General features: G+C 39.4%; 1 protein-coding gene across 1 annotated transcript; it reads left to right on the plus strand.

Annotated features, from left to right (window-relative positions):
- The first annotated feature begins 18,992 nt into the window (after positions 1–18,992).
- Positions 18,993–19,529, plus strand: LOC125118026 (protein FAM156A/FAM156B-like). Its single transcript, XM_047764202.1, has one exon. The coding sequence runs from the start codon at positions 18,993–18,995 to the stop codon at positions 19,527–19,529; it is 537 nt and encodes a 178-aa protein (XP_047620158.1).
- The last annotated feature ends 7,706 nt before the right edge of the window (positions 19,530–27,235 follow it).

A 27,235-nucleotide genomic window follows, 5' to 3' on the forward strand; every position in this document is an offset into this window, starting at 1 on the left:
TTCAGTAAGTGGTGCTGTGAATACTGGACAGCCACATGGAAAAGAATGAAATTAGAACACTCCCTAACACCATCCACAAAAATAAACTCCAAATGGATCTAAGACCTAGATATAAGACCAGACACTATCAAACTCTTAGAGGAAAACAGAGGCCAAACACTCTCTGACATAAACGACAGCAACATCTTCTCAGATCCACCTCTCAGAGTATTGACCACAAAAACAAAAATAAACAAATGGGACCTAGTCAAACTTAAAAGTTTCTGCACAGCAAAGGAAACCCTAAACAAAATAAAGAGACCACCCACAGAATGGGAGAACATCTTTGCAAGTGAATCAACTGACAAGGGATTCATCTCCAAAATTTATAAACACTTTCCACAGCTCCATACCAAAAAAACAAACAACCCCATCCAAAAATGGGCAGAAGATCTAAATAGACAGTTCTCCAAAGAAGACATACAGATGGTCAAAAAACACATGAAAAGATGTTCAACATCAGTCATTATTAGAGAAATGCAAATCAAAACCACTCTGAGGTACCACCTGACACCAGCCAGAATGGCCGTCATCCAAAAGTCTGCAAACAATAAGTGCCGGAGAGGGTGTGGAGAAAAAGGAACCCCAGTACACTGTTGGTGGGATTGTAAATTGGTGCAACCACTGTGGAAAGCAGTATGGAGATTCCTCAGAAAACTACAAATAGAACTATCACTTGATCCAGCAATCCCACTCTTGGGCATCTACCCTGAGAAAACCATGACTCGCAAAGACACATGTACTCCGATGTTCATTGCAGCACTATTTGCAATAGCCAAGACATGGAAACAACCTAAATGTCCATCGACAGAGGAGTGGATCAAGAAGATGTGGTACATATACACGATGGAATATTACTCAGCCATTAAAATGAACGAAATACCAGCATTTTTAGCAACATGAATGGACCTAGAAATTATCATGCTAAGTGAAGTCAGCCATACAATGAGACACCAACATCAAATGCTTTCACTCAATGTGGAATCTGAAAAAAGATAGTCAGAACTTCTTTGCAGAACAGATGCTGCCTCACAGACATTGAAAAACTTATGGTCTCTGGAGGAGACAGTTGGGGGGTGGGGGGATGTGCGTGAGTTATGGGATGGAAATCCTGTGAAATCAGATTGTTATGATCATTATACAACTACAGATGTGATAAATTCATTTGAGTAATTTAAAAAAATATATTCTACCTTAAAATAATAATAATAATAATAATCTTTCATATTTCAATTATCATTGTTATTACTTACTATCATTTTAAACTCAAGTTCTGGTAGATAGTGAAGTCTGCTTCTTTATTTGTCCTTTCAGTGGATTTCCCTTGCTCATTCAATTGGGAAGAATTCCTCTGCTTTTTCATTTTACCTAACTTTGTCTGTTTGTGTGAATTTAAGAGAAACAGTTATCTACTGAGGTCTTTGAGAGGTGTTTTATGTGGGAGCATCCATGTGTATACTCTGTGTGTCCAGTATCTTTGGTGTAAGGGCTGGAGTTTTTTGGTTTTGTTTTTGCATTTTTAGGGCCCAACACAGGGCATATGGAGGTTCCCAGTCTAGGGGTCTAATTGGAACTGTAGCTACTGGACTGCACCATAGCCATAGCAAAACCAGAACCAAGCCACATCTGCAACCTATGGCACAGTTCATGGCAATGCCAGATCCTTAACCCACTAAGCGAAGCCAGGGATCATACCTGCATCCTCATGCATACTAGTCAGATCCATTTGTGCTGAGCCACGACAGAGACTCCCTGAGAGCTGGTTTTGATACACCATCTTAACTATTTTTTTTTCTTCTTTTTTAGGACCAGACTTGTGCCATATGGAAGTTCCTAGGCTAGCGGCCAATTCAGAGCTGTAGCTGCCAGCCTACAACACAGCCACATCAATGCAGGATCCGAGCCACACCTGCAACCTACGCTACAGCTCACAGCAATGCTGGATCCTTAACCCACTGAGCTAGGCCAGGTATCGAACTCACATCCACATGGACACTAGTCAGGTTTGTTTCCACTGAGCCACAATAGAAATTCCCCATCTTAACTATTTTTAAGTCTACAGTTCAGTAGTGTAAAGTATAATCACATTGCTGTGCTACTATTCTGTGGAAAACTTTTCATTTTGCAAATAAAAACTCTATATCAGTTAGACAACAACTCCTTATTCCCCATTCCCTCCAGCCTCTGGCATCTACCAACCTATTTTATCCTATGAATTTGTAGAATTATACAATTTTTACTAATACTTATACCCATTCTAAAACTTACATTAAATTTTTTTTGTAGTCTTATTTTGGTTTTGCTATATTTAATTGTAGATAGTTGGGGGTTTTTTGCTTTTGCCAAATGGCGTTTTTTATTTAAATAAAGGTATCAAGTCATGGTTCAGGTGGACTGCAGAGAAAGTAATCACTCTAAAGGTGTTAAAGATTGCAGAGAAAATGATCACCTGAGGTGATGACTGAATTCTGGAAATAATTCTATTCATTAGGTCAACAATCAGTGATGCTTAGCAGGATTCTGGTAGTGTCCAGGAGAATTGATTTCCAAAATCTAGAATTATTCTCCTGGAGGTTCTCTTAGTTTCATGGGAAGCAAGACCAATTTATTCAATCTACACCAATTTATTAAGTATCTACTATATTCCAAAACAATTTTCTGGATGTGTGGGATACAACATTGCACAAAATAAACATTCCTGTGCCCCAGATTATTATATTCCTTCAGGAGCACACATATGTGAGCCATAGTATTAATAAGTTACAGATCATCTGATCCAGACACATGCCTGATCTCTGTAAGTAGCATATGAGACTTGAATACACCACAACTCCTTGTCACATACTATAGTGGGTATTTGTACCCCACCCCCCCACTTGGACATAGGCAAAAAGAGATATTCAGATTGAAGATGTATAATCTGATGTGGTCCTGATGAATTACTCCCACAAATGGCACCCTTGGTGTGCCATGGCAACAAAATCTTGTAATTGTGAGGTAGATCCATGATGTCACTGAGTTCAGGAGGCTTTAAAACTGTGAAGTGCTACAGTGACTGTCACCATTAATCTCAAGCACAGCCAACAACCAAATTATCTTGGGAAGCTATTAATTCATTTAAATACTCTTTCAGCAAGGTAAGTAAAATTTCATTATTTTATTCTATGAAGAACTACAGATTTCATTTTAGAATTTCTCATATTTTTGTTCTAAGATAGTTTCCAACTGATTCTCTTGATTTTGGGGGCATAGAAAGTTGATACACAAAAATCATGCTTTTTCAATCAAGCACTGACTCAGTGTTTCACCTAACTATTAATCTAAGATTGATATTATCTCAGATTTTTTTCCTTTTCCACTTTTTGCTACTTATCCAGTAACCAATATTTCCTTTAAAACTTATTTCATTTTAAATGAAAATACATATATTTAATAATTTAAAAATTTAACAAACCCACTGGGAAAAACTGTATATAAAGTATGTTTTTAACATACAGTATGCATACATGTATCATACTAACACAGAGAGAAAGAAAAATGGCTGGGCAATATGTGAAAATGTTAATAGTGTTTGAATATGGGCTATTTCCTTTTTTCATATCATTGAAATTACATGACTTACTAAATATTCTACCTTTATGACAAAAAAGACCAAGAAATAACATTAAAGACCTCTCAAAGTAAAATATTTTATATTATGCAGTACCTACTATTTGGCACAAAGTTAAAGATTAAAGTGTTGTCTAGATACTCATGTTGCAACAGAAGAAAGGGTGGGGGAAAAAATGTAATTGTAATGTATACATGTAAGGATAACCTGACCCCCTTGCTGTACAGTGGGAAAATAAAAAAAAAAAAAGATTAAAGTGTTATCTCGTAGGTTGTATGGATCAATCATGTAAAAAGTAGATTACTATTTACTTTTATATAGGCCAAAATTAGATTGTTTTTCAATAAGGTATATTAATGAGCTGTTATCATTTCTATCCAGAAAAGATTTATAACTTCACTTGTCAAATATTAAAAAGTTTTAACCTCTATTTGTTGTACAGGAAACTGGCCAAATAAACATATCTCTTTATGATTCCAATCCCTTTTTTGAATTTGAGAGTTTGAGTTGTAGTAGAGTTTTCCTCAGAAGTAAAAATATTTGGAGTTCCCGTCGTGGCGCAGTGGTTAACGAATCTGACTAGGAACCATGAGGTTGCGGGTTCGGTCCCTGCCCTTGCTCAGTGGGTTAACGATCCGGCGTTGCCGTGAGCTGTGGTGTAGGTTGCAGACACGGCTCGGATCCCGCGTTGCTGTGGCTCTGGCGTAGGCCGGTGGCTACAGCTCCGATTCAACCCGTAGCCTGGGAACCTCCATATGCCACAGGAGCGGCCCAAGAAATAGCAACAACAATAACAACAACAACAAAAGACAAAAAAAAAAAAGAAGAAGTAAAAATATTTTCTTGGACACATGTGAAAGAAAGTTCACAGGTTGAGGTGGTAAATCAGAACTTTGACTCTCATTGACCCTGTGAACCTTATTTCAGTTACTTTGCTGAGCCTCAGTTTCCTCCTCAGTTAAAGGGGTCAAATCATTCCCATTAGAGATTTACATTTTCAGCCTATGGTGATTGGCAGAAATAATCATTGTTATTACTATTGTTTTTAGCAAAAGGGAGACACCAGATTGCAGTGAACACATTTATAATTTCATGGTAAGATATCCACTTTCAATATTTACAATTGAACACAGCGAGACTGGAATTTGAAGTACTTTAAAAGTAAAAGGTTTGATGAGGGGTCATAGAGTAAAGTACAAAGGATTCCAGTTCCCACTTTCTGCCTCAGTGAACCTCTCTGGGGTGAGTGTGGGTGGACTGAGTAATATGGAAGTTCTTTACTAGGGGAGTAGGGAGAGAAGCACCTACACCTTTGGGAAAAACTGCCAGGGCTCTGGTCTGGACAACTAAGTAGGTAATGATGACCACATCCAATAGCCTCCTCCTTCTGTGTCCAGCAATTTGCACTGTTCTCTCATTGACCATCTCCCTTCCTGCATCACTCAACCAAGACAGCAGCAAAATAAAGCTACCATTCACTGAGCACCTGCTCTGCACTAGGCACTTCATTCATTCCAGAGACTAATGTTTATTGAAGAACATCTATGTGCCAGGCAGTGTTTCAGGAGATGGATACACCAGTGAACTAAGCAATCTAAAATGTCTGACCTTGTTGAGTTTATATTCTAGGGGGAGAGACAGCAAAAAGCAATGCGAATAATACATTAACAAATGATGCAGTGCAGTATATGTCATTAGAAAACTAGTGAAGGAAAGGAAGCCTGGCAGTGCTGATTGGTGGACAAACAGGTTTAAATGGAGTGTTCAGGGTCAGCCTCATTGACAAGGAGACATGTGAGCAGATACTTGAAGACAGTGAGGAATTAGGGCACAGAGATATATAGAGGAACAAAGCTACAGGCATTGGGAACGGCCCTGCACTGCCCTGAAGAGGAGATGCGTGTGCTGTGAATTTCAGAACACTGGGGTGCGCACTGGTGTCGCGAGGCTGAAATCACATTCCACTGGGCTATGGAGAGACAGATAATTCCACAAGCAACTACAACAGACTTGCAAACACCACTTGGTTTATAGGAAATGAAGGGGACTTAATCAGCATTTGCCATTTGGGGGAAGTCAGAGGAGCTTGCCTGATGAAATGCCAGGAATCTCAGAACTGAGGGAGTAGGACAAGTTAACCAGGATGGGGGAAGAGTTTTCTCCACAGGGGCAGCAATGTGGCTACCATTAGGATGTGCATCTCAGGAATTTGATGGAAGGAAGATTAATTGCCTGAAGGCACCAGATGCTGCATTCTGAAATCCATCTCTGCATTATTACTAGACCACCCTTCCCACAGGATGCTCTCAGGCTGTGACTGAGTGTGGCAAAATTAGGAAGGCAGGACTGTTCCTGGGAAGCTGCTTTATTTCCCTTCCATCTGACCTTGGAACCCTTGTGCCTTTTTTATTCCTTTTTCGGTACTTTGTGTGTGTATGCATGTGTTCCGTTTTCCCTTTTGTAAGCTTCTTAGCAATACATTTTGTTTTCTTAGTGTTTGATCTTGAACTTATTACCTATGCCTTTCTTAAAAGTCTATTGCAATAAAAGTATTTTTATTTAGCTGAATTATACTATGAGAATATTAGAGCAATATTCTGTTTCTCTCCACTCAAACTTTGTGGGGTTGTTACTTTCACGTAGGATGTTTATATCCCTACACTTCCTCAAGGGGATTCATAAACAGTCAAATATCTTTCATAAAGTTTAAATAGCAGGAAAAATTCTCACACCTTTGCCCTTGCAGTTAATATTTCAGATGCTCTCCATTCCTTTCCGGAGACCTATATCTTCATTTGCTATCATTTTCCTTCTTCCTGAAAGACTTGTTTTAACACTTCTTGTCAGGCAGATCTGGTGATGAATCTTCTTAGATTTTCTGTGTCTGAAAAAGATAATTGGCCACTGTTTTTTAAATGCTGCTGAACCAAAATAGGGTTCATTCACACATTCACAGTAAAGACAATCTTCTGACACCAGGTTGTGTCTGGTGAAGAAAAGTACATCATTTATTGCAAGGTGTCCAACATGTGGCAAAGCAAGGAGGATGGGCAGCCCATGCTCAAACCATAAACTCCTGAAATTCTTCCAGGGAAAGAGTCTTAAAGGCAAGGTGAAGGAGAAAGTCCAATGATTCGTGGTCATGCTCAGTTCTCTGATTGGTCGAAGGTTAGGTAACTGGGTGATGTTTGGCAATCTCAATCTCAATCATCAACTTCTGTTTCCAACCCGTCTGGGGTCTAGTGCTGGTGGTAGGCACACAGTTAACTTCCTCCTGCACTGAGGGTTTTAGTATCTGCAAAAATCACTCATGGATATGGCTCAGAATATTATCTATAGTCCTTAATTAGGAACTCAAGGTCCTTAACTTTGTTCCATAACCAGATTCTTATTATTTGTCTTGCTTGAATGTTTTCCCTTGTTTCTGTCCTTTCTCACTTCATTGATTAAATTGCTCTTCCCAGGAAAGGCATAGGAGGCTAAGGCTTTTCTACAAACAAAAGGAGAGGGGAGAGCAGGGCAGGGGGTGATGTCTCTGCCCTGGTGTCCTTCTCAGTTTCACCACGTATAGAATTCTAGGCTGATAGGGTTTATTAAAGAGGTTGCTCCACTGTCATCAATTTGGATTATCTCTAAGGAAGAAATGCCTCTCTATAATTAACATAACTTGTTTCTCTGGCTCCTCTAAGATTTACTCTTTTTTTTTTTTTTTTTTTGAGCTACTCCCGTGGCATGTGGAGGTTCCCAGGCTAGGGGTCTAATCAGAGCTACAGCTGCTGGCCCACGCCCCAGCCACAGCAATGCACAATCCCAGCGGTGTCTGCAACCTACACCACAGCTCACGGCAACACAGGATCCTTGACCCACAGAGCAAGGCCAGGGATCGAACCCACAACCTCATGGTTCCTAGTCAGATTCGTTTCTGCTGCACCATGATGGGAACTCCAGATTTACTCTTTATCACTGGTTTTAAGCAATTTGATTATTATGTGTCTTAGCGCAGTTTTCTTCATGTTCTTTGTGCTTGGGCTTTTCTGGGCTTCTTGCATCTGTGGGATTACAGTTTTCCTCAAATATGGAAACACTGGGGACATTATTTCTTCACATGTTCTATCTGTGCCCACCTCTTGATGCACTTCTCCAGGGATTCCAACTGCACATATATCAGGCTGCTCAAAGTTGTCCCTCAGCTAATGGAGGCTCTGTTGATTTCTGAGAAGTATTTCTTTTCTCCCTGTGTTTAGCTTTGGATCATTTATTTTGCTCTCTTCAAGTTCAGTATTTTTGTTCTGCAATATCTACTCTGCCATTAATCCCACCCAGTATATTTTTCATCTTTCACATTGTACTTTTCATCTAGAATTCATTTGTGTCTTCTCTATGTTTTACATGCCTTAAGTATTTGAACATATAGACTACTATTATAAGAACTGTTTCAGTGTCCTTGTCTGCTACATCTAATAATGTGTTTCAGTATTTGGTGAGTTTTAATTGATTCATTCATCACCTCATTATGAGTTGAATTTTTCTGCTTATTTCCATGCCTACTAAATTTTGATTTGATACATGGTTTTGAATATTACCTTGTTGAATGACAGATTATATCTTTTTCTTTTTACAGCTGCACCTGAGGCGTATGGGAGTTCCTGTACCAGTGGTCGAATTGGAGCTGAAACTGTAGGCATATGTCACAGCCCGAGCAACACTGGATCTGAGCCACACCTGTGACCTATACTGCAGCTTATGGCAACCCAGGGTCCGTAATCCACTGAGCAAGGCCTGGGATCAAACACACATCCTCACAGACACTATATTGAGTTCTTAACCCAATAAGCCACGACGGTAACCCCTAAATGATGGATATTTTTGCATTGCTAAAAATGTTCTTGTGCTTTTTCTAGTCTATGGTTAAATTACTGGACATATTTTGATCCTTCTGGGTCTTCTTTTTATGACTTCTTTGGTAGGACTGACATTGGTCAGTCAATGGCTACTTATTCTCCATAACCAAGAAAATCTCCTTCTGAGTATCCAACCCAATATCCCATGACTTCTGAGGTTTTCCCATCTCGGTCATTGGAGAACTATCCTCCTACATGTGCAAGCACTAGATATTGTCTTCATTAATCCTTTTCATGGTTTCCTCTGGCCTCCAGAAGTTACCTCACATCCAGGTGTTGACAGGGAACCTCTTAAGTTCTGACAGATTTGACATGTAAGTCTTCTTTTTTTTAGGGCCGCACCCACAGCATATGGAGGTTCCCAGGCTAGGGGTCGAATCAGAGCTGTTGCTGCTGGCCTACGCCAGAGCCACAGCAACACCAGATCCAAGCCGTGTCTGCAAACTACACCACATCTCACGGCAATGCCGGATCCTTAACTCACTGAGCAAGGCCAGGGATCATACCCACAACCTCATAGTTCCTAGTCGGATTTGTTTCCTCTGCGCCACGACGAGAACTCTGACATGTAAGTCTTGATGCATATTACTAGTCTGCCTATCAGCTCACTCCAACAGTGTGTGAAAGTAAGCATTATCCCTCATCTCCTCTAATATTATTTACTTACTCATTTATTTGCTTGTTTGTTGGTCGTTTCAGTTATTCATGTCCTTATGTTTAATATGATTTGTTAGGTGGGATTAGAGCAGTGCTCCCAATAGGGCTAATTACTCCCACAACTGAAAAAATACCCTTCTGAGTCCTAACCAAATGTCCCATGAAATCCTGAGGTTTTCCAGTCTGGATGATCCAACAGGCACTATGACCACCTGAGTCCAAGTGCTAGGCAGTGTTCTCTCTGCTCTTTTCACATACTTTCCCTGGACTCACACGCATGTGGTGAATAAGGAGGGGGGCCCTTTGATGACCTCTGGGTTTCTCTCACTTTCCACTTTTCTCCTCTCTGGCCCCCAATAGAACTCTAGCTGCCTTGATCTCCTCAAATACTCAGCTCTGATTCTGAACTCCAGGATTCCATCAGCTCCTGCTGAGGTCCCCTCCATGTGCTGCTGCAGACTGAAAGCTCAAGGCAGTAAGCTGGAGCAGTCTTTGTTCACACTTCTTTGTTTCTTCTCTCTCAGGGATCACTGTCCTTCACATTTCCTGATATACAGTGATTTGCCAAACATCTTTTATATATATGATTGGTTTTTTGGTTCTTACAAGTAGGATTACCACTAGTTATGCCATTTGAGCTAGAACAGAAGTTGATGGCCAACATTGTCTTAGTGACTTGCCGGTGACCTTGCAAACTCTACTTAGAAGTGCTGGGCAGTCTGAGATGCTTCTACTTAGCCTTTATTCCTTCTCTCTCCTTCACTGGGGTTCACACCAGAATCAGATTCTGATGGCTCTCCCAGTTTGCCACTTTTTCATATATAGCTATGGTAAAAATCTTTCTTCAGAAATCTTTAGACATATGTCCAATCATTTGAACAGAAGACATTTTTATAATGATTTTTATTTTTTCCATTATAGCTGGTTTGCAGCGTTCTATCAATTTTCTAATGTACAGCAAGGTGACCCAGTCACACATACATGTATACATTCTTTTTCTCACATTCATGCTCCATCATAAGTGCCTAGATATAGTTCCCAGTGCTAGACAGCAGAATCTCATTGCTTATTCATTCCAAAGGCAATAGTTTTCATCTATTAACCCCAAATTCCCAGTCCATCCCACTCCCTCCCCCTCCCCCTTGGCAACCACAGGTCTGTTCTTCAAGTCCATGAATTTCTTTAATGTGGAAAGCTTCATTTGTGTTGTATATTAGATTCCAGATATGTGATATCATATGGTATTTGTCTTTCTTTTTATGACTTACTTCACTTAGTATGACAGTCCCTAGTTGCATCCATATTGCTGCAAATGGTATTATTTTGTTATTTTTTATGGCTGAGTAGTATTCCAGTGTATATGTACCACATCCTCCTAATCCAATCATCTGTCAATGGACAATGAGGTTGTTTCCATGTCTTAGCTATTGTGAACAGTGCTGCAATGAACATCGGAGTACATGTGTCTTTTTCAAGGAAAGTTTTGTCTGGATATGTGCCCAAGTGTGGGATTGCTGGGTCATATGGTAGTTCTATCTACAGTTTTCTAAAGTACCTTGATACAGTTTTCCATAGTGGTTGTACCAATTTACATTCCCACCAACAGTATAATAGGGTTCCTTTTTCTCCACACCCTCTCCAGCACTTATTGTTTGTAGACTTTTTGAGGATGGCCATTCTGGCTGGTCTGAGGTACCTCATAGTGGTTCTGATTTGCATTTCTATAGTAATGTGATGTCAAGCATTTTTTCATGTGCTTGTTGGCCATCTGTATATCTTCTTTGGAGAAATATCTATTGAGGTCTTTTGCCCAAATTTTCAATTGGGTTGTTGTCTTTTTTGCTGTTGAGTTGTATAATATTTTTTGTATTTTGGAGATTAGGCCCTTGTCAGTTGCATCATTTGAAACTATTTACTCCCATTCTATAGGTTGTCTTTTTGGGTTTTTTACGATTTCCTTTGTTGCACAAAAGCTTGTCAGTTTGATTAGGTCCCATTGGCTTATTTTTGCTTTTATTTTTCTTGCTTTGGGAGTCTGACCTGAGAAAACTTTTATAAGGCTGATATCAGAGAATGTTTTGCCTCTGTTCTCTTCTAGCAGTTTGATGGTGTCTTGTCTTACATTTAAGCCTTTAAGCCATTTTGAGTTTATTTTTGTGTATTGTTGAGAGTGTATTCCAGTTTCATTGATTTACATGCAGCTGTCCAGGTTTCCCAGCACCACTTACTGAGAAGACTGTCGTTTTCCCCATTTTATATTCTTGCCTCCTTTGTCAAAGATTGATTGACAGTAGGTTTCTGGGTTTATTTCTGGGTTCACTATTATGTTCCATTGGTCTGTATGTCTGTTTTAGTAATAGTACCACACTGTCTTGAGTACTGTGGCTTTCTAGTATTGCCTGAAGTCTGGGAGAGTTTTGCCTCCTGCCTGGTTTTTTTCCTCAGGATTGCTTCAGCAATTCTGGGTCTTTTGTGGTTCCATATAAATTTTTGGATTGTTTGTTCTACCTCTATGAAAAAGGTCATGAGTAATTTGATAGGGATTGTATTGAATCTGTAGATTGCTATGGGTAATATGGCCATTTTTACAGTATTATTTTTTCCATCCTGAGCATGGAATATCTTTTCATTTCTTTGAATTCTCTTTAATTTCCTTGATTAATGTTTTATAGTTCTCAGCATAAAAGTAATTCACCTCCCTGGTCAGGTTTATTCCCAGGTATTTGATTTTTTGGGGGTGCAATTTTAAAAGATATTGTATTTTTTTTCATAAGGAAAAGCCACTAGCATTTTTATTTTTTTTTAATAATTTTTTTTATTTTCCCACTGTACAGCAAGGGGGTCAGGTTATCCTTACATGTATACATTACAATTACATTTTTCCCCCACCCTTTGTTCTGTTGCAACATGAGTATCTAGACAAAGTTCTCAATGCTATTCAGCAGGATCTCCTTGTAAATCTATTCTAAGTTGTGTCTGATAAGCCCAAGCTCCCGATTCCTCCCACTCCCTCCCCCTCCCATCAGGCAGCCACAAGTCTCTTCTCCAAGTCCATGATTTTCTTTTCTGAGGAGATGTTCATTTGTGCTGGATATTAGATTCCAGTTATAAGTGATATCATATGGTATTTGTCTTTGTCTTTCTGGCTCATTTTACTCAGTATGAGATTCTCTAGTTCCATCCATGTTGCTGCAAATGGCATTATGTCATTCTTTTTTTATGGCTGAGTAGTATTCCATTGTGTATATATACCACTTCTTCCGAATCCAATCCTCTGTCGATGGACATTTGGGTTGTTTCCATGTCCTGGCTATTGTGAATAGTGCTGCAATGAACATGCGGGTGCACGTGTCTCTTTTAAGTCGAGTTTTGTCCGGATAGATGCCCAAGAGTGGGACTGCGGGGTCATATGGAAGGTCTATGTATAGATTTCTAAGGTATCTCCAAACTGTTCTCCATAGTGGCTGTACCAGTTGACATTCCCACCAGCAGTGCAGGAGGGTTCCCTTTTCTCCACAGCCCCTCTAGTGCTTGTTATTTGTGGATTTATTAATGATGGCCATTCTGACTGGTGTGAGGTGGTATCTCATGGTAGTTTTGATTTGTATTTCTCTTATAATCAGCAATGTTGAGCATTTTTTCATGTGTTTGTTGGCCATCTGTATATCTTCTTTGGAGAAATGTCTAGTCAGGTCTTTTGCCCATTTTTCCATTGATTGATTGGCTTTTTTGCTGTTGGGTTGTATAAGTTGTCTATATATTCTAGAGATTAAGCCCTTGTCAGTTGCATCATTTGAAATTGTTTTCTCCCATTCTGTAAGTTGTCTTTTTGTTTTCTTTTTGGTTTTCTTTGCTGTGCAAAAGCTTTTCAGTTTGATCGGGTCCCATGGGTTTATTTTTGCTCTAATTTCTATTGCTTTGGGCGACTGACCTGAGAACATATTCATGATGTTGATGTCAGAGAGTGTTTTGCCTATGTTTTCTTCTAGGAGTTTGATGGTGTCCTGTCGTATATTTAAGTCTTTCAGCCATTTTGAGTTTATTTTTGTGCATGGTGTGAGGGTGTGTTCTAGTCTCATTGCTTTGCATGCAGCTGTCCAGGTTTCCCAGCAATGCTTGCTGAGAAGACTTTCTTTTTCCCATTTGATGTTCTTGCCTCCCTTGTCAAAGATTAATGGACTGTAGGTGTCAGGGTTTATTTCCAGGTTCTCTGTTCTGTTCCATTGGTCTGTCTGTCTGTTTTGGTACCAGTAGCACACTGTTTTGATGACTGTGGCTTTGTAGTATTTCTTGAAGTCTGGGAGAGTGATGCCTCCTGCTTGGTTTTTGTTTCTCAGGATTGCTTTGGCGATTCTGGGTCTTTTGTGGTTCCATAGAAATGTTTGGATTGTTTGTTGTAGTTCTGTGAAAAATGTCCTGGGTAATTTGATAGGGATTGCATTGAATCTGTAGATTTCTTTGGGTAGTATGGCCATTTTTACAATATTGATTTTTCCAATCCAGGAACATGGAATCTCTTTCCATTTCTTTACATCTTCTTTGATTTCTTTGATTAAAGTTTTATAGTTCTCGGCATATAGGTCCTTTACCTCCTTGGTCAGGTGTACTCCGAGGTATTTGATTTTGTGAGGTGCAATTTTAAAAGGCATCGTATTTTTGTATTCTTTTTCTAATGTTTCATTGCTGGTATACAGAAATGCAACTGACTTCTGAATGTTAATCTTATATCCTGCTACTTTGCTGAATTTATTAATCAGTTCAAGGAGTTTTGGGGTTGAGTCCTTAGGGTTTTCTATGTATAGTATCATGTCATCTGCATACAGTGACAGTTTGATCTCTTCTCTTCCTATATGGATGCCTTTTATTTCTTTTGTTTGTCTAATTGCTGTGGCTAGGACTTCCAAAACTATGTTGAAGAGCAGTGGTGAGAGTGGGCATCCCTGTCTTGTTCCAGATTTGAGTGAGAAGGCTTTCAGTTTTTCCCCATTGAGGATGATATTTGCTGTGGGTTTCTCATAAATGGCTTTGATTATATTCAGGAATGTTCCCTCTATACCCACTTTGGCGAGGGTCTTGATCATGAGTGGATGTTGGACTTTGTCAAATGCTTTTTCTGCGTCTATTGAGATGATCATATGATTTTTGACTAAAAAATTTATTGTATTTTTTTATTCCTTTTCTAATATTTCATTGTTAATATACAGAAATGAGACTGATTTCTGGATGTCGATCTTATACCCTGCTACTTTGCTGAATTTGTTGACCGCTTTGAGTAGTTTTTGGGTTGAGTCCTTAGGCTTTTCTATATATGTTTTCTATATATAGTATCATGTAATCTGCATACAGTGACAATTTTACCTCTTCTCTTCCTATTTGGATACCTTTTATTGCTTTTCTTTGTCTGACTGCTGTGGATAGGATTTCCAATACTATGTTGAATAACAGTGGTGAGACTGGGCATCCTTGTCTTCTTCCAGATTTTAGTGGGAAGGCTTTCAGCTTTTCTCCATTGTGTATTATATTTGCTGCGGGTTTCTTGTAAATGGCTTTTACTATGTTAAGGTATGTTCCCTCTATACCCACTTTGGTAAGAGATTTTTATCATGAATGGCTGTTGGACTTTGTCAAATGGTTTTTCTACATCTATTGAGATGATCATGTGGTTTTTGACTTTTCTTTTGTGAATGTGGTGTATGACGTTGATTGATTTGCATATGTTGAACCATCCTTGTGAAGCTGGGAGGAATTGCACTTGGTTGTGTGTATGATCTTTTTTATATGTTGTTAGATTCAGTTGCCTAAAATTTTGTTGAGAATTTTAGCATCTATATTCATCAAAGATATTGGCGTATAGTTTTCTTTTTTTGGTGGTATCTTTGTCTGGTTTTGGAATTAGGTGTCATAGAATGTCTTTGGGAGTGTTCCTTCTTCTTCAACCTTTAGGAAAAGTTTAAAGAAGATAGGTAAAAGTTCCTCTTTGTATGTTTGGTAGAATTCACCTGCGAAGCCATCTGGTCCTGAATTTTTATTTGTAGGGAGTGTTTTTATGACATATTTAATTTCATTTCTAGTGATCGGTCTGTTCAGTTGGTCTATTTCTTCTCGATTCAGTTTCGGCAGGCTGTAAGTCTCTAGAAAGTCAGCAGCGACCTGAGTCACTGCATTGACAAAGCAGATCCTTAACTCACAGTGCCACAAGGGACCTCTATACATTTTAATTTTAAAATGTCTTCTAGAGACTTTCTAGAAAATTTCAGGTTGTTCCTGGGATTCGTGGTTGCTCCCTGGCCCAGGAATTTCCACTAGCCACAGGCATGGACAAATTAATTAATTAATTAATTAAACATTTGGATCCTACAGTGTTTACATTTAAATCTTGATGCATACTCCTAGCTTCCCCCCTGTCTTACTAGGAATATGTCCAGGTAACTGTTACCACACACCCTCTCCAACATTGTTTATTCACTTACTTACTTATGCTTAGTATTATGTTCTAAGGGATGGCACTAAAAGGGAAGTAAAGCAGGTCTTTATACAACAAACTTGTTCTGTGCATAAGAACTCCCCCTTGCTAAAGAAAGGAACCACAACTGAAGCTTTCCCGCACTTCAGACTGTAGGCAGTGAGCATGTCATTGATTAAGTGTGCCTTTGTCCTGGTTCCCAGAGCCAGTCAGTACCATGTTCTCATTTATTGCACCTGCTCCCTTAGGAAAGGCCTCTTAGCACAGATGTGGGTGCACTGACTCTGCCTTTGGGGAAAGGCTTATCTGAAGTTGAATTCCAGCACCATCACTTACTGTGTGTGTGATCTTAGGCAAGCTGGTATGGCTCTGGGTGCCTGGGTTTCATGGTTCACACCTGAGGGGTAGGAGGTTGAGAGGCATAGACAAGTTTTGAGCCCGGGTCAGAGCAGGGGAAGGGTGCCAGGACTCTCAAAAATCTCATTTAGTTTCTCAGTACTCAGCGGTGTGCTGGAGCCAGATCACACTGAGTCACACATGCTGATCCATAAACACCCAGGGATTTTCAGTCCAGTTGTTAGATTGTCAGCTGCTTGACATCAGCAATGGCAGGAGTATTTACACCACAGAAATTAGCCAGCAAGTGCCACAGACCAGGGCTGCCCTCCTGCACTCCCACCAAAGCCAGTTTATCAGTGCACTGGCATCAGGCTGGGGCTGAGGGAGTGGGTGCCATCTCCATGCTCTTCTTTTAGTTTACACGTCCAGGGTACACACTTTTTATCCTTAGGTGAGTTGTGTAAGGGGAGATACAATTATATGTTGAAAAAACATGGAGCTATCCCTCAGAGTTTGTTCTGTAACCAACTGTACCGACAGCAGGGTCCCAGCTTCTAAGTTGACATTATAGGAACTGGCTCAGCCTGGGTGGTTTTAAGGGGCATCAAAGGGGATGGATGAGGTTTGTCAGAGTCCCTCAGAGTGTCTCCACGAGTCGGCAGAGGACCCATCCTGTTGCTCTGGTATCACAGATGGGCCTGAGGATAACTTAATTAGGATACAGTCTTGAGATGGCGGAAAACATGACTAAATTGTTTTAACATACGATGAAAAATTATCCAACAAAAAGTCCATGGACAGAGTGGTTCTAAGCATGGCCAATTTTGCATCTCAATGATGCCATAAAATAACAAATTTCTATTTCTGGGCTTCTACCATCATTGGACAGGTTTCTCCTAAGCCTGGGTCCTGTTTTGGTACAAAAACTATGGCCAAATTTTCAGGCACCATATCCAGACACAACAACTTTCATTGGAATACAAGGGCTTGGCCCTTGCTGTGTGTATCCTATTCTGAGCAACGAAATCCTTCCCCAAGACACTCAGATCTCTGACTGTATTTCTTTCCAGTTAACACATTCTGAACCTGATTAAATGTTGGTATATTTGTGGATTTTATAATGAATGCCTATCATGTTCCCATTTAAAATGTCAGATTTCTTAACTGCACGCCTCCATTCAGATTTAACCTTTGTTGGGTGAAAAGGAATTTGATGTTTGATTTCATATTTTGATTATTTCCCCATTCTAACATATGATATTTAGCTATGACACTGGATATGTGAAACAGTGCCTCCCAGATTATGGTAGGTTCTGGGCTTCAAGGGAGGAAAAGACATGCCCAGCCTCTATGGTCAAGGACGCCCAGTCTGTTGGGAGGCATTGAATAAAACAAGCACTGATAAGTAACAGGGATAAATGCTTTCTGTTAGAAAGAAGGCAATGGTATGGACTTATCTGCACACAGCAGGGAATAACCTAGTTTCAGAGGGACAGAGGAAGCCTCCTAGAGAAGGAGGTGTAACTGGAGAGCTGAAGGCAAGTATAAATGGCCAGATGAAGATGGAGGGATGCATTCCTGATGGAGGATTATGAGACTGTGAAGATCAGAGAGGGCATGGGCCATGTGATGAACAGAAAGAGGTTCCAATTGACTGGAACAGACAATATGGGATGTTGATTCAAGATACTGAATGCCTAAAACATTGTGATCTTACTGAGTGTTTTTTGTTTTGAATAATCTTTTGTAATGATCCTGATGGGAAGAACATTCATTTCTTGTAACAATACTGAATGGTTATTTGTGTGGGCACTCATCTGTAACAGTTCCTCAGACATTTTCAGAACACCATATTATATTTAGAAGTTGTATCTCTTTGTCTTCTATTTTTTGCCACTTCAGAAGCACATGGAAATTCCCAGGCCAGGGATTGAATTCACACCACAGCAGCAAGCCAAGCCACTGCAGTGACAAGAATGGATTCTTTTTTTCTTTTCTTTTTTTTTTTTTTTGTCTTTTTGTCATTTCTTGGGCCGCTGTCACGGCATATGGAGGTTCCCAGGCTAGGGATCTAATCAGAGCTGTAGCTGCTGGCCTATGCCAGAGCTACAGCAACGTGAGATCCGAGCCGCATCTGCGACCTACACCACAGCTCACAGCAACGCCGGATCCTTAACCCACTGAGGAAGGCCAGAGATCGAACCTGCAACCTCATGGTTCCTAGTCAGATTCGTTAACCACTGCGCCACGACAGGAACTCCCTTTTATTTTATTTTATTTTATTTTATTTTATTTTATTTTATTTTATTTTATTTTTTTGTCTTTTGTCTTTTCAGGGCCGCACCCGCAGCATATGGAGGTTTCCAGGTTCCCAGAGCTACAGCTGCCAGCCTATGCCAGAGCCACAGCAATGCCAGATCCAAGCCGCGGTTGTGACCTACACCACAGCTCACAGCAAGGATGGATTTTTAACACACTGTGCCACCAGGGAACTCCTCCTTGTTTTCTATTCTCAGCCATTTCACCCATGAGTCATGGATCCATTTATTAGAGAATAATATAAGAAACAAGGTCTGGGTCCTGACTGTGCTCTTTGTGACTCACCATACAAAACTCTCCAAGACAGAGGATAATAATTGGAAAATTAGTAAATCTTGGCATCCATGTTTTCAGGGGAAGAATCAACCCTGGAAAAAGTACCTCAAGTAATATGGCTTTCACGTTATGTTTAATGATTAGCATATTTCACCATATATGTATCATTTCAACTTGAAATATAGGGATATTTTTTCTCATTTAAAAATATAACTGTTTTGTGACTCTCCCTGTTTTTTCTTCTATCTCTATGTTTTTTTTTTTTTTGCAGTTTTGCAACATTTGGCTTCAGTTGCTATAGTTCTTTTTGCACAAATTTCAAGCCTTTTGAGACCCTCAAATTTCAAAATTCTTATCCAGCCCTGAGATTCAAGAGTAGATTCAAGCTATGGATCCATCACGGCGAATTACCCCTACTTTGAAATCTGAGTCCTCACTGGTTCCACCTAAAGAAACATCCCAAGAAGTTACATCCACCTCCCAGCCATCCTTCTCTCAAGTGCAAAGCTGCAATCTCACTAACTTCAACCGCAGTCCTAGTAGCAAGTACCTCAGCCCTCTACCACAAGAACTCCGCCAGGAGCAGTACAGAGATGAGATGGCTGAACAAGAGAAGCAATGGGAAAAGCCAGAATCCCCTCAGAGGAAAAAGACACTCGTGGAGAACAAGAGACAGAAAACCCTCAATTATAAGTCACCTTTTCGAGCTGGAAGGGAAGGAAAAATCTCTTCCTTATATAATAAAGATTGGAATAAATGTAAATGTCATTACTGCCAGATCCAAAAAGAGACTGTTTCTGGGAATCCTGAAGGGCAGAATTCATCCTCTTGGAAAACGCTAGTACAGGACCTCAGTCAATTGAACCTCAGCCCTGATACCACACAGGCCCGCTGTGTACCAGAAGAAGAGCTACCACATGAGTAGGAAAAAGAGAAGAGCCATCAAAAGAGGAAGGAGGAAAAGCAAAAGAATTCCTCAGAGGCTCCAAAAATAGCAATTGAAATAAACCTGAGCATGTCATCCTCATGTGAGGAGGTTAGACTTGATTCAGATGTGTGAATATTTATTTTTCGCCAGTTCCTTCGTTGGAACTTTTGGGGAATCACACAATTAAGAATGGTCAATAGGAGCAGCAAGACCCAGTGTGTTAATGAAAAAAAAAATCTTATTAGCAAGCAACAGTTGTTCTTCTAGTGATTTTAGGGTCATTCTAGGAAATGCTAGGAGGAGTTAATCTGTGGCAAGAAAGATTGGTATACAATGGTATTAACTGCCCATTATTTGGTTTTCAGCTTCAACCTGTCTTTTTCCCACTTTGGATTTCTAGGTCCCTTATCCCATTGCCAATAAGGTATAAAGGAGCCATGCAATATGAATTTCTTGCTGGTTGCAAAGTGCTTTTTATTACTATTTTATGGATTGCTCACAGGGAAAGGCACTATGTCTGATGAAATGCCAGTATGTTTTGCAATTCTGAAGTTAACAGTAAATAAGACCCATTTTTAAGGTTTTGAATGTGTTGCAAATGGATGTGTGAATATAATTGTGGGCTTCACATTGAAGTGTTTGGGTATGCTTTACCTATACCCATAGGCAAGTTTAAGAATATATTTTATGCTCCTTTACAATTAAGTACTAATCTTCCTCCTGAAAAAATTTATAATGCGTTGTCTCAATTGTCTGCACTGTATGTATAAAAAAAACTATCATTCAAAAAAATGATTTTATACATTTGATATTTGCTGGTGGTTTGAGTATATAAATTGAGGTACAGTTCTGGAGAAATATAATGGTTTGATTGCTTCTTATGACTCTGGCACTATTCTAAATATTTATAGGTACATGTCCATTTAGATATGCAACTAAACTGGAATTGATTAAAATCAAATCAGATTTTACTGGTGTGGATATTGACGTGCCACTGCTAAAATTTATATGTAAATGCAAAGCATAGCAAACCCAATCTTGAAGAACAAAGTTGTTATATTACACTATCATTTACCAAGCATTGCTACAAGTCTGTAGTAACTCAGTTTTGTGTCTGCATTAAGAATAGACACATAGAACAGTGCAACAAAATAGAAAGTCTAGAAATACTTCTAAAAACTGTGTATTTTTTTTTACATGCCACTGTAGTTCAGTGGGGAAAGACTGTTCTTTTCAATTTGGAAAGAAACAAACCTTGACTATTATCTTACAACACACTAAATATTAATTTCAAATCGGTCACCAAACTAATGGGATGAACAATTCGATAACATCACTAGAAAAAAAAAACAGGATCATATATCTTCATGATTTGGGGCCTGCAAAGATCTTTTAACAGGTTACAAAATGCACGACCTTTGAAATTAAATTTTGATGAATTGTAATTACTTGAAATTAACAATTTTATTCCTCAAAAGGAACCTTTGAAAGGAAACCATGCATTACTCATGTAAAGGATATACAGAGAATTCCTATATATTTTTTTAGAAAAATATAGGTGAATTTTATCTTTATGAAGGCACAAAGATATATAGAATAAATGAACTCACAAATACATCAATATTGCTTGATGGGATGGCTGAAACCTTCATTTTTGAATGGTCTGGGATATTAGTAGTTCTGCCTGAATTGGATTCTTATAATTTTCCGTTGTCTTTAATCACAAGGCATGGTAATATAATACTAAGGAATTTCCTGTATTCAAAACATATTCTTCCTTAAAAGAAAGACCAATACCATATGATATCACACATCCAGAATCTAATATACAGCACAAATTAAACTTTCCACAGAAAAGAAACTCATGGACTTGGAGAATAGACTTGTGGTTGCCTAAGGGGAGGGAGTGGGATGGACTGAGAATCTGGGGTTAATAGATGCAAACTATTGCCTTTGGAATACATAGGCAATGAGATCCTGCTGTATAGCACTGGGAACTATATCTAGTCACCTATGATGGAGCATGATGGAGGATAATGTGAGAAAAAGAATGTATATATATATGTATGACTGGGTCTCTTTCCTGTACTGTAGAAAATTGACAAAACACTATAAACCATCTATAATGGAAAAAAAATAATTTTTAAAAAAACCATACTCTTCCTTACCTCCACTGTGGAGAAATGGTCCAATATCCCCCTGGTAGTCAGGATCAGTCACCTCAGCCAGCACAGTAACTCCCTTCTTTGCCTATTGCTTCGGAGCCACAATAAGACCAGAGTGGTGGGGCAGCAGTCTTTACTTTCCTTTTAATGAAATTGCCATTGCACCTCCTAGTGGAATCATTCCTCCCCTTGGAACTGAGGCCTCTAGGGCATCAGAGCATAAGGTCACAAGGATAGGAGATAAAAATTTTGTCAGCAGATCACTAGAGGTAAAAAGGGGTAGTGCCACTCCCATTTCTACCCTTTGGTAGGATTCTGCACCCGTGAATCTTGACCATGGCTATGGCTAAATGCTCAGTGGGTTAAGGATCCAGTGTTGCCATGCACTGTGGGGTAGGTTGCAGACACGACTCAGATCTGTTGTTGCTGTGGTTGTGCGTAGGCTGGCAGCTGCAACTCTGATTTGACCCCCTGCCTGGGAACTTCCATATGCCCAGGGTGTGGCCCTAAAAAGACAAAAAAAGAAGAAATAGATCCATTAGCATTTTTAAATGTAATCATATTAGACAGCCAATTCCAATAACCCAAGTAAAAATTCAGAAAACTCTTCCTTAAAAATGTGGTTCTTCTAGGGAGTTCCCGTCGTGGCGCAGTAGTTAAAGAATCCGACTAGGAACCATGAGGTTGCGGGTTCGGTCCCTGCCCTTGCTCAGTGGGTTGATGATCCAGCGTTGCAGTGAGCTGTGGTGTAGGTTGCAGACGCGGCTCGGATCCCGCATTGCTGTGGCTCTGGCGTAGGCCAGGGGCTACAGTTCCGATTTGACCCTAGCCTGGGAACCTCCATATGCCTCGGGAGCAGCCCAAAGAAATAGCAAAAAGACCAAATAAATAAATAAATAATTGAATTTTTTAAAAAATGTGGTTCTTCTAGAACCACTTTCACAGTTCCCAGGTGGCACAGTAAGTTAAGGATCCATCATTGTCACTGCTGTGACTTGGGTCACTGCTGTGATGCAGATTCAATCCCTCACCCGGGATGCCATGGGTCCAGCCAAAAATAAAAATAATAAAATATAATCACTCTCAGTACCCAAATATGCATTATCCAGAGTTCTCCACAGAAACAGAAACAATAGCATGGATGGACAAATAGAAAGATAGAAAGATAGATAGATAGATAGATAGATAGATAGATAGATAGATAGATAGATAGATAGATAGATAGATAGACAGACAGACAGACAGACAGACAGACAGACAGACAGATAGATAGTTATGGAATCACCTCATGTGATCATGGAGGCTGAGAAGTTCCATGATTTACTCTCTGCGAGCTGGAGAACAGGAAAGTCAGTGGTGTAATTCAGTCCAAGTCTGAAGTCCTGAGATTCATGGGTCTGATGGTAAGTCCCACTCTCTATCCAAAAGCAAGAGAACCAGGAGCACTGACGTCTGAGAGCAGGAGAGGATGGCTGTCCCAGCACAAGCAGAGAGAACAAACTCTCCCTTACTCTGCTTTTTTGTTCTATTTAGGACCTCAATGGATTGGATGATGCCCACAACATAGGTGAATGCAATGTTGAAGAAGTCTACTGATTCAGACAATCTACTCAGGAGACACTCTCACAGACACACACAGAAACTATGTCTTGCAAGATATCTGGGCATTCCTTAGCCCAGTCAAGTTGACACATAAAATCAATTATCACACCAGTAAAGCCACAAAAGACTTGAATCTCATTTAAGCAAAATATTTTGGGGTTTTTTTGTTGTTTTATTCTTTGTTCTTTTTTTAGTGAATTCAATGTCTTTGATCAGTATGAGACTATACATGTTATTTATCTCTTCTTGAATGAGCTTTCCTAGCTAGTGTCAGTCAAGGAATCTTCCCATTTCATCTATTGAACAAGTTTGGAGGGAAATATTTTCTATAATGTTTTCTGTCATACATTTAATATCTGAAGATTCTATATTGATATGACCTCTGGAATTACTGATTTTGGTAATTTGTGTGCCTTCATTTCTCTCTCTCTCTCTCTCTGTCATATCAGTCTCACTAAATGTATATTAATTTAAAGAAACAGCTTCTGGGTTCACTGATCTTTTTCTATTGATTTCCTGGTTTCTATCTAATTTGTTTCTATTCTTTTTAAAAAATTTTTTACTATAGTTGATTCCAAAGTTCTGTCAATTTCTGCTACACAGCAGAGACCCAGTTATACATGTATATACATTCTTTTTCCCATATTATCATCCATCATGTTTTATCACAAGCGATTGGATATAATTCCCTGTGCTCTACAGCAGGATCTCACTGCTTATCCATCCTAAATGTAATAGTTCACATCTACTAACCCCAAACTCCCAGTCCATCCCACTCCCTCCCCTCTATTTTTATATTTATTACTTTTCCTTCTTCTTGCTTTGGGTATAATTTCAATATATTTTTCCAATTTCTTCACGTGGAAGTTTAGGTCATTGATTTTTGAGACTTTGCTTCTTTTCTAATATAAGCATTTGATAGTACAAATTCCCATCTATATGCACTGCTTTAGCTTCATCTAGCAAATTTTGACCTGTTGTATGTTCCTTTTCTAATTTTCCTTGAGATTTCTTTGATTCCTACATTACTTAACTTCCAGTATTTCAGAGTTTCCAGATATATTTCTAAAATGATTTCCTATTTTAATTCTTCTGTATTCAAAAAACATATTGTGTATAATTTCAGTCTTTTGAATTTGTCAAGATGTGGTTTTTGGCCCAGTACAGTCTAGTTTGCACCCCTCTATCATTATGGAATGTACTTCTTATATGCTTTGTGAGACATTAAGTTAGCACTTCCAACTTGCTTTTTTTTTTTTACAACTTCATTCTAAATTTATGGGATGCTGCCAAATCAGTTCTTAGAGGTACACTCCTAGGGATACAGATCTTCCAAAAAATATATAATATTCAAAAATCGGTTGCCATTCTGTATACTAAGAATGACATATTAGAAAAGGAATAAAAAACAAACAGTCTTTTAAAATTGCTCCACCAAAAATTAAATGCTTAGGAATAGTCTTCTTTTTGGGAGGGGGTTATTTTGAGGACTTTTTTTTAATTACTCAAATGAATTTATCACATCTGTAGTTATATAATGATCATAACAATCCAATTTCCAGGATTTCCATCCCACAACCCAAGCACATCCTCCCACCCCCCAAAATGTCTCCTCCAGAGACCATAAGTCTTTCAATGTCTGTGAGGCAGCATCTGTTCTGCAAAGAAGTTCAGTCTGCCCTTTTTTCAGATTGCACACGTCAGGGAAAGCATTTGATGTTGGTGTCTCATTCTACGGCTGACTTCACTTAGCATGATAATTTCTAGGTCCATTCATGTTGCTAAAAATGCTGGTATTTCATTCATTTTAAAGGCTGAGTAATATTCCATCGTGTATATGTACCACATCTTTTTTTTTAAGCTGCTGTTATTTTTATTTTATTTATTTATTTATTTTTTCTTTTTGCTATTTCTTGGGCTGCTCCCGCGGCATATGGAGGTTCCCAGGCTACGGGTTGAATCGGAGCTGTAGCCACCGGCCTACGCCAGAGCCACAGCAACGCAGGATCCGAGCCACGTCTGCAACATACACCACAGCTCACGGCAACGCTGGATCATCAACCCACTGAGCAAGGGCAGGGACCGAACCCGCAACCTCATGGTTCCCAGTCGGATTCGTTAACTACTGCATCACCACGGGAACTCCTATACCACATCTTCTTGATCCACTCCTCTGTCGATGGACATTTAGGTTGTTTCCATGTCTTGGCTATTGCAAATAGTGCTGCAATGAACATCGGAGTACATGTGTCTTTGCGAGTCATGGTTTTCTCAGGGTAGATGCCCAAGAGTGGGATTGCTGGATCAAGTGATAGTTCTATTTGTAGTTTTCTGAGGAATCTCCATACTGCTTTCCACAGTGGTTGCACCAATTTACAATCCCACCAACAGTGTACTGGGGTTCCTTTTTCTCCACACCCTCTCCGGCACTTATTGTTTGCAGACTTTTGGATGACGGCCATTCTGGCTGGTGTCAGGTGGTACCTCAGAGTGGTTTTGATTTGCATTTCTCTAATAATGACTGATGTTGAACATCTTTTCATGTGTTTTTTGACCATCTGTATGTCTTCTTTGGAGAACTGTCTATTTAGATCTTCTGCCCATTTTTGGATGGGGTTGTTTGTTTTTTTGGTATGGAGCTGTGGAAAGTGTTTATAAATTTTGGAGATGAATCCCTTGTCAGTTGATTCACTTGCAAAGATGTTCTCCCATTCTGTGGGTGGTCTCTTTATTTTGTTTAGGGTTTCCTTTGCTGTGCAGAAACTTTTAAGTTTGACTAGGTCCCATTTGTTTATTTTTGTTTTTGTGGTCAATACTCTGAGAGGTGGATCTGAGAAGATGTTGCTGTCGTTTATGTCAGAGAGTGTTTGGCCTCTGTTTTCCTCTAAGAGTTTGATAGTGTCTGGTCTTATATCTAGGTCTTAGATCCATTTGGAGTTTATTTTTGTGGATGGTGTTAGGGAGTGTTCTAATTTCATTCTTTTCCATGTGGTTGTCCAGTATTCACAGCACCACTTACTGAACAGGCTGTCTTTTCTCCATTGTATATTCCTGCCTCCTTTGTCATAGATGAGTTGGCTGTAGGTGCATGGGTTGAATTCTGGGCTTTCTATCCTGTTCCACGGATCTATATTTCTGTCTTTGTGCCAGTAGCATATGGTTTTGATGTTTGTTGCTTTGTAGTAGAGTCTGAAGTCAGGGAGCCTGATTCCTCCAGCTCCATTTTTCTTTTTCAGGATGTCTTTGGCTATTCTGGGTCTTTTGTGCTTCCAAACAAACTTTAAACTATTTTGTTCGAGTTCTGTGAAGTATGTCTTGGAAATTTGATAGGGATTGCATTGAATCTATAGATTGCCTTGGGTAGTATAGTCATTTTGATAATATTAACACTTCCAATCCAAGAGCATCTATTTGTGTCCTCTTTGATTTCTTTCATCAGTGTCTTACAGTTTTCAGAGTACAGGTCTTTTGTCACTTTATGTAGGTTTACTCGTAGGTATTTTATTCTTTTGGATGCGGTGGTAAATGGGATTGCTTCCCTAATTTCTCTTTCTGCTCTTTCATTGTTAGTGTATAGAAATGCCATCGATTTGTGTGTATTAATTTTGTATCCTGCGACTTTGCCAAATTCGTGGATGAGCTCTAACAGTTTTCTGGTAGAGTCTTTAGGGTTCTCTAGGTATAGTATCACGCCATCTGCAAATAGTGATAGTTTGACTTCTGCCTTTCCAATTTGGATTCCTTTCATTCCTTTTACTTCTCTGATTGCTGTGGCTAGGACTTCCAGAACTATGTTGAAGAGTAGTGGTGGGAGTCAACATCCTTGTCTTGTTCCTGATCTCAGTGGGAATGCTTTCAGCTTTTCACCATTGAGAATGATGTTCGCTGTGGGTTTGTCATATATGGCCTTTATCACGTTGAGGTAGGTTCCCACTA

This window comes from Phacochoerus africanus, chromosome X, assembly GCF_016906955.1.
Source record: "Phacochoerus africanus isolate WHEZ1 chromosome X, ROS_Pafr_v1, whole genome shotgun sequence".
In the NCBI taxonomy this organism is placed as follows: domain Eukaryota; kingdom Metazoa; phylum Chordata; class Mammalia; order Artiodactyla; family Suidae; genus Phacochoerus; species Phacochoerus africanus.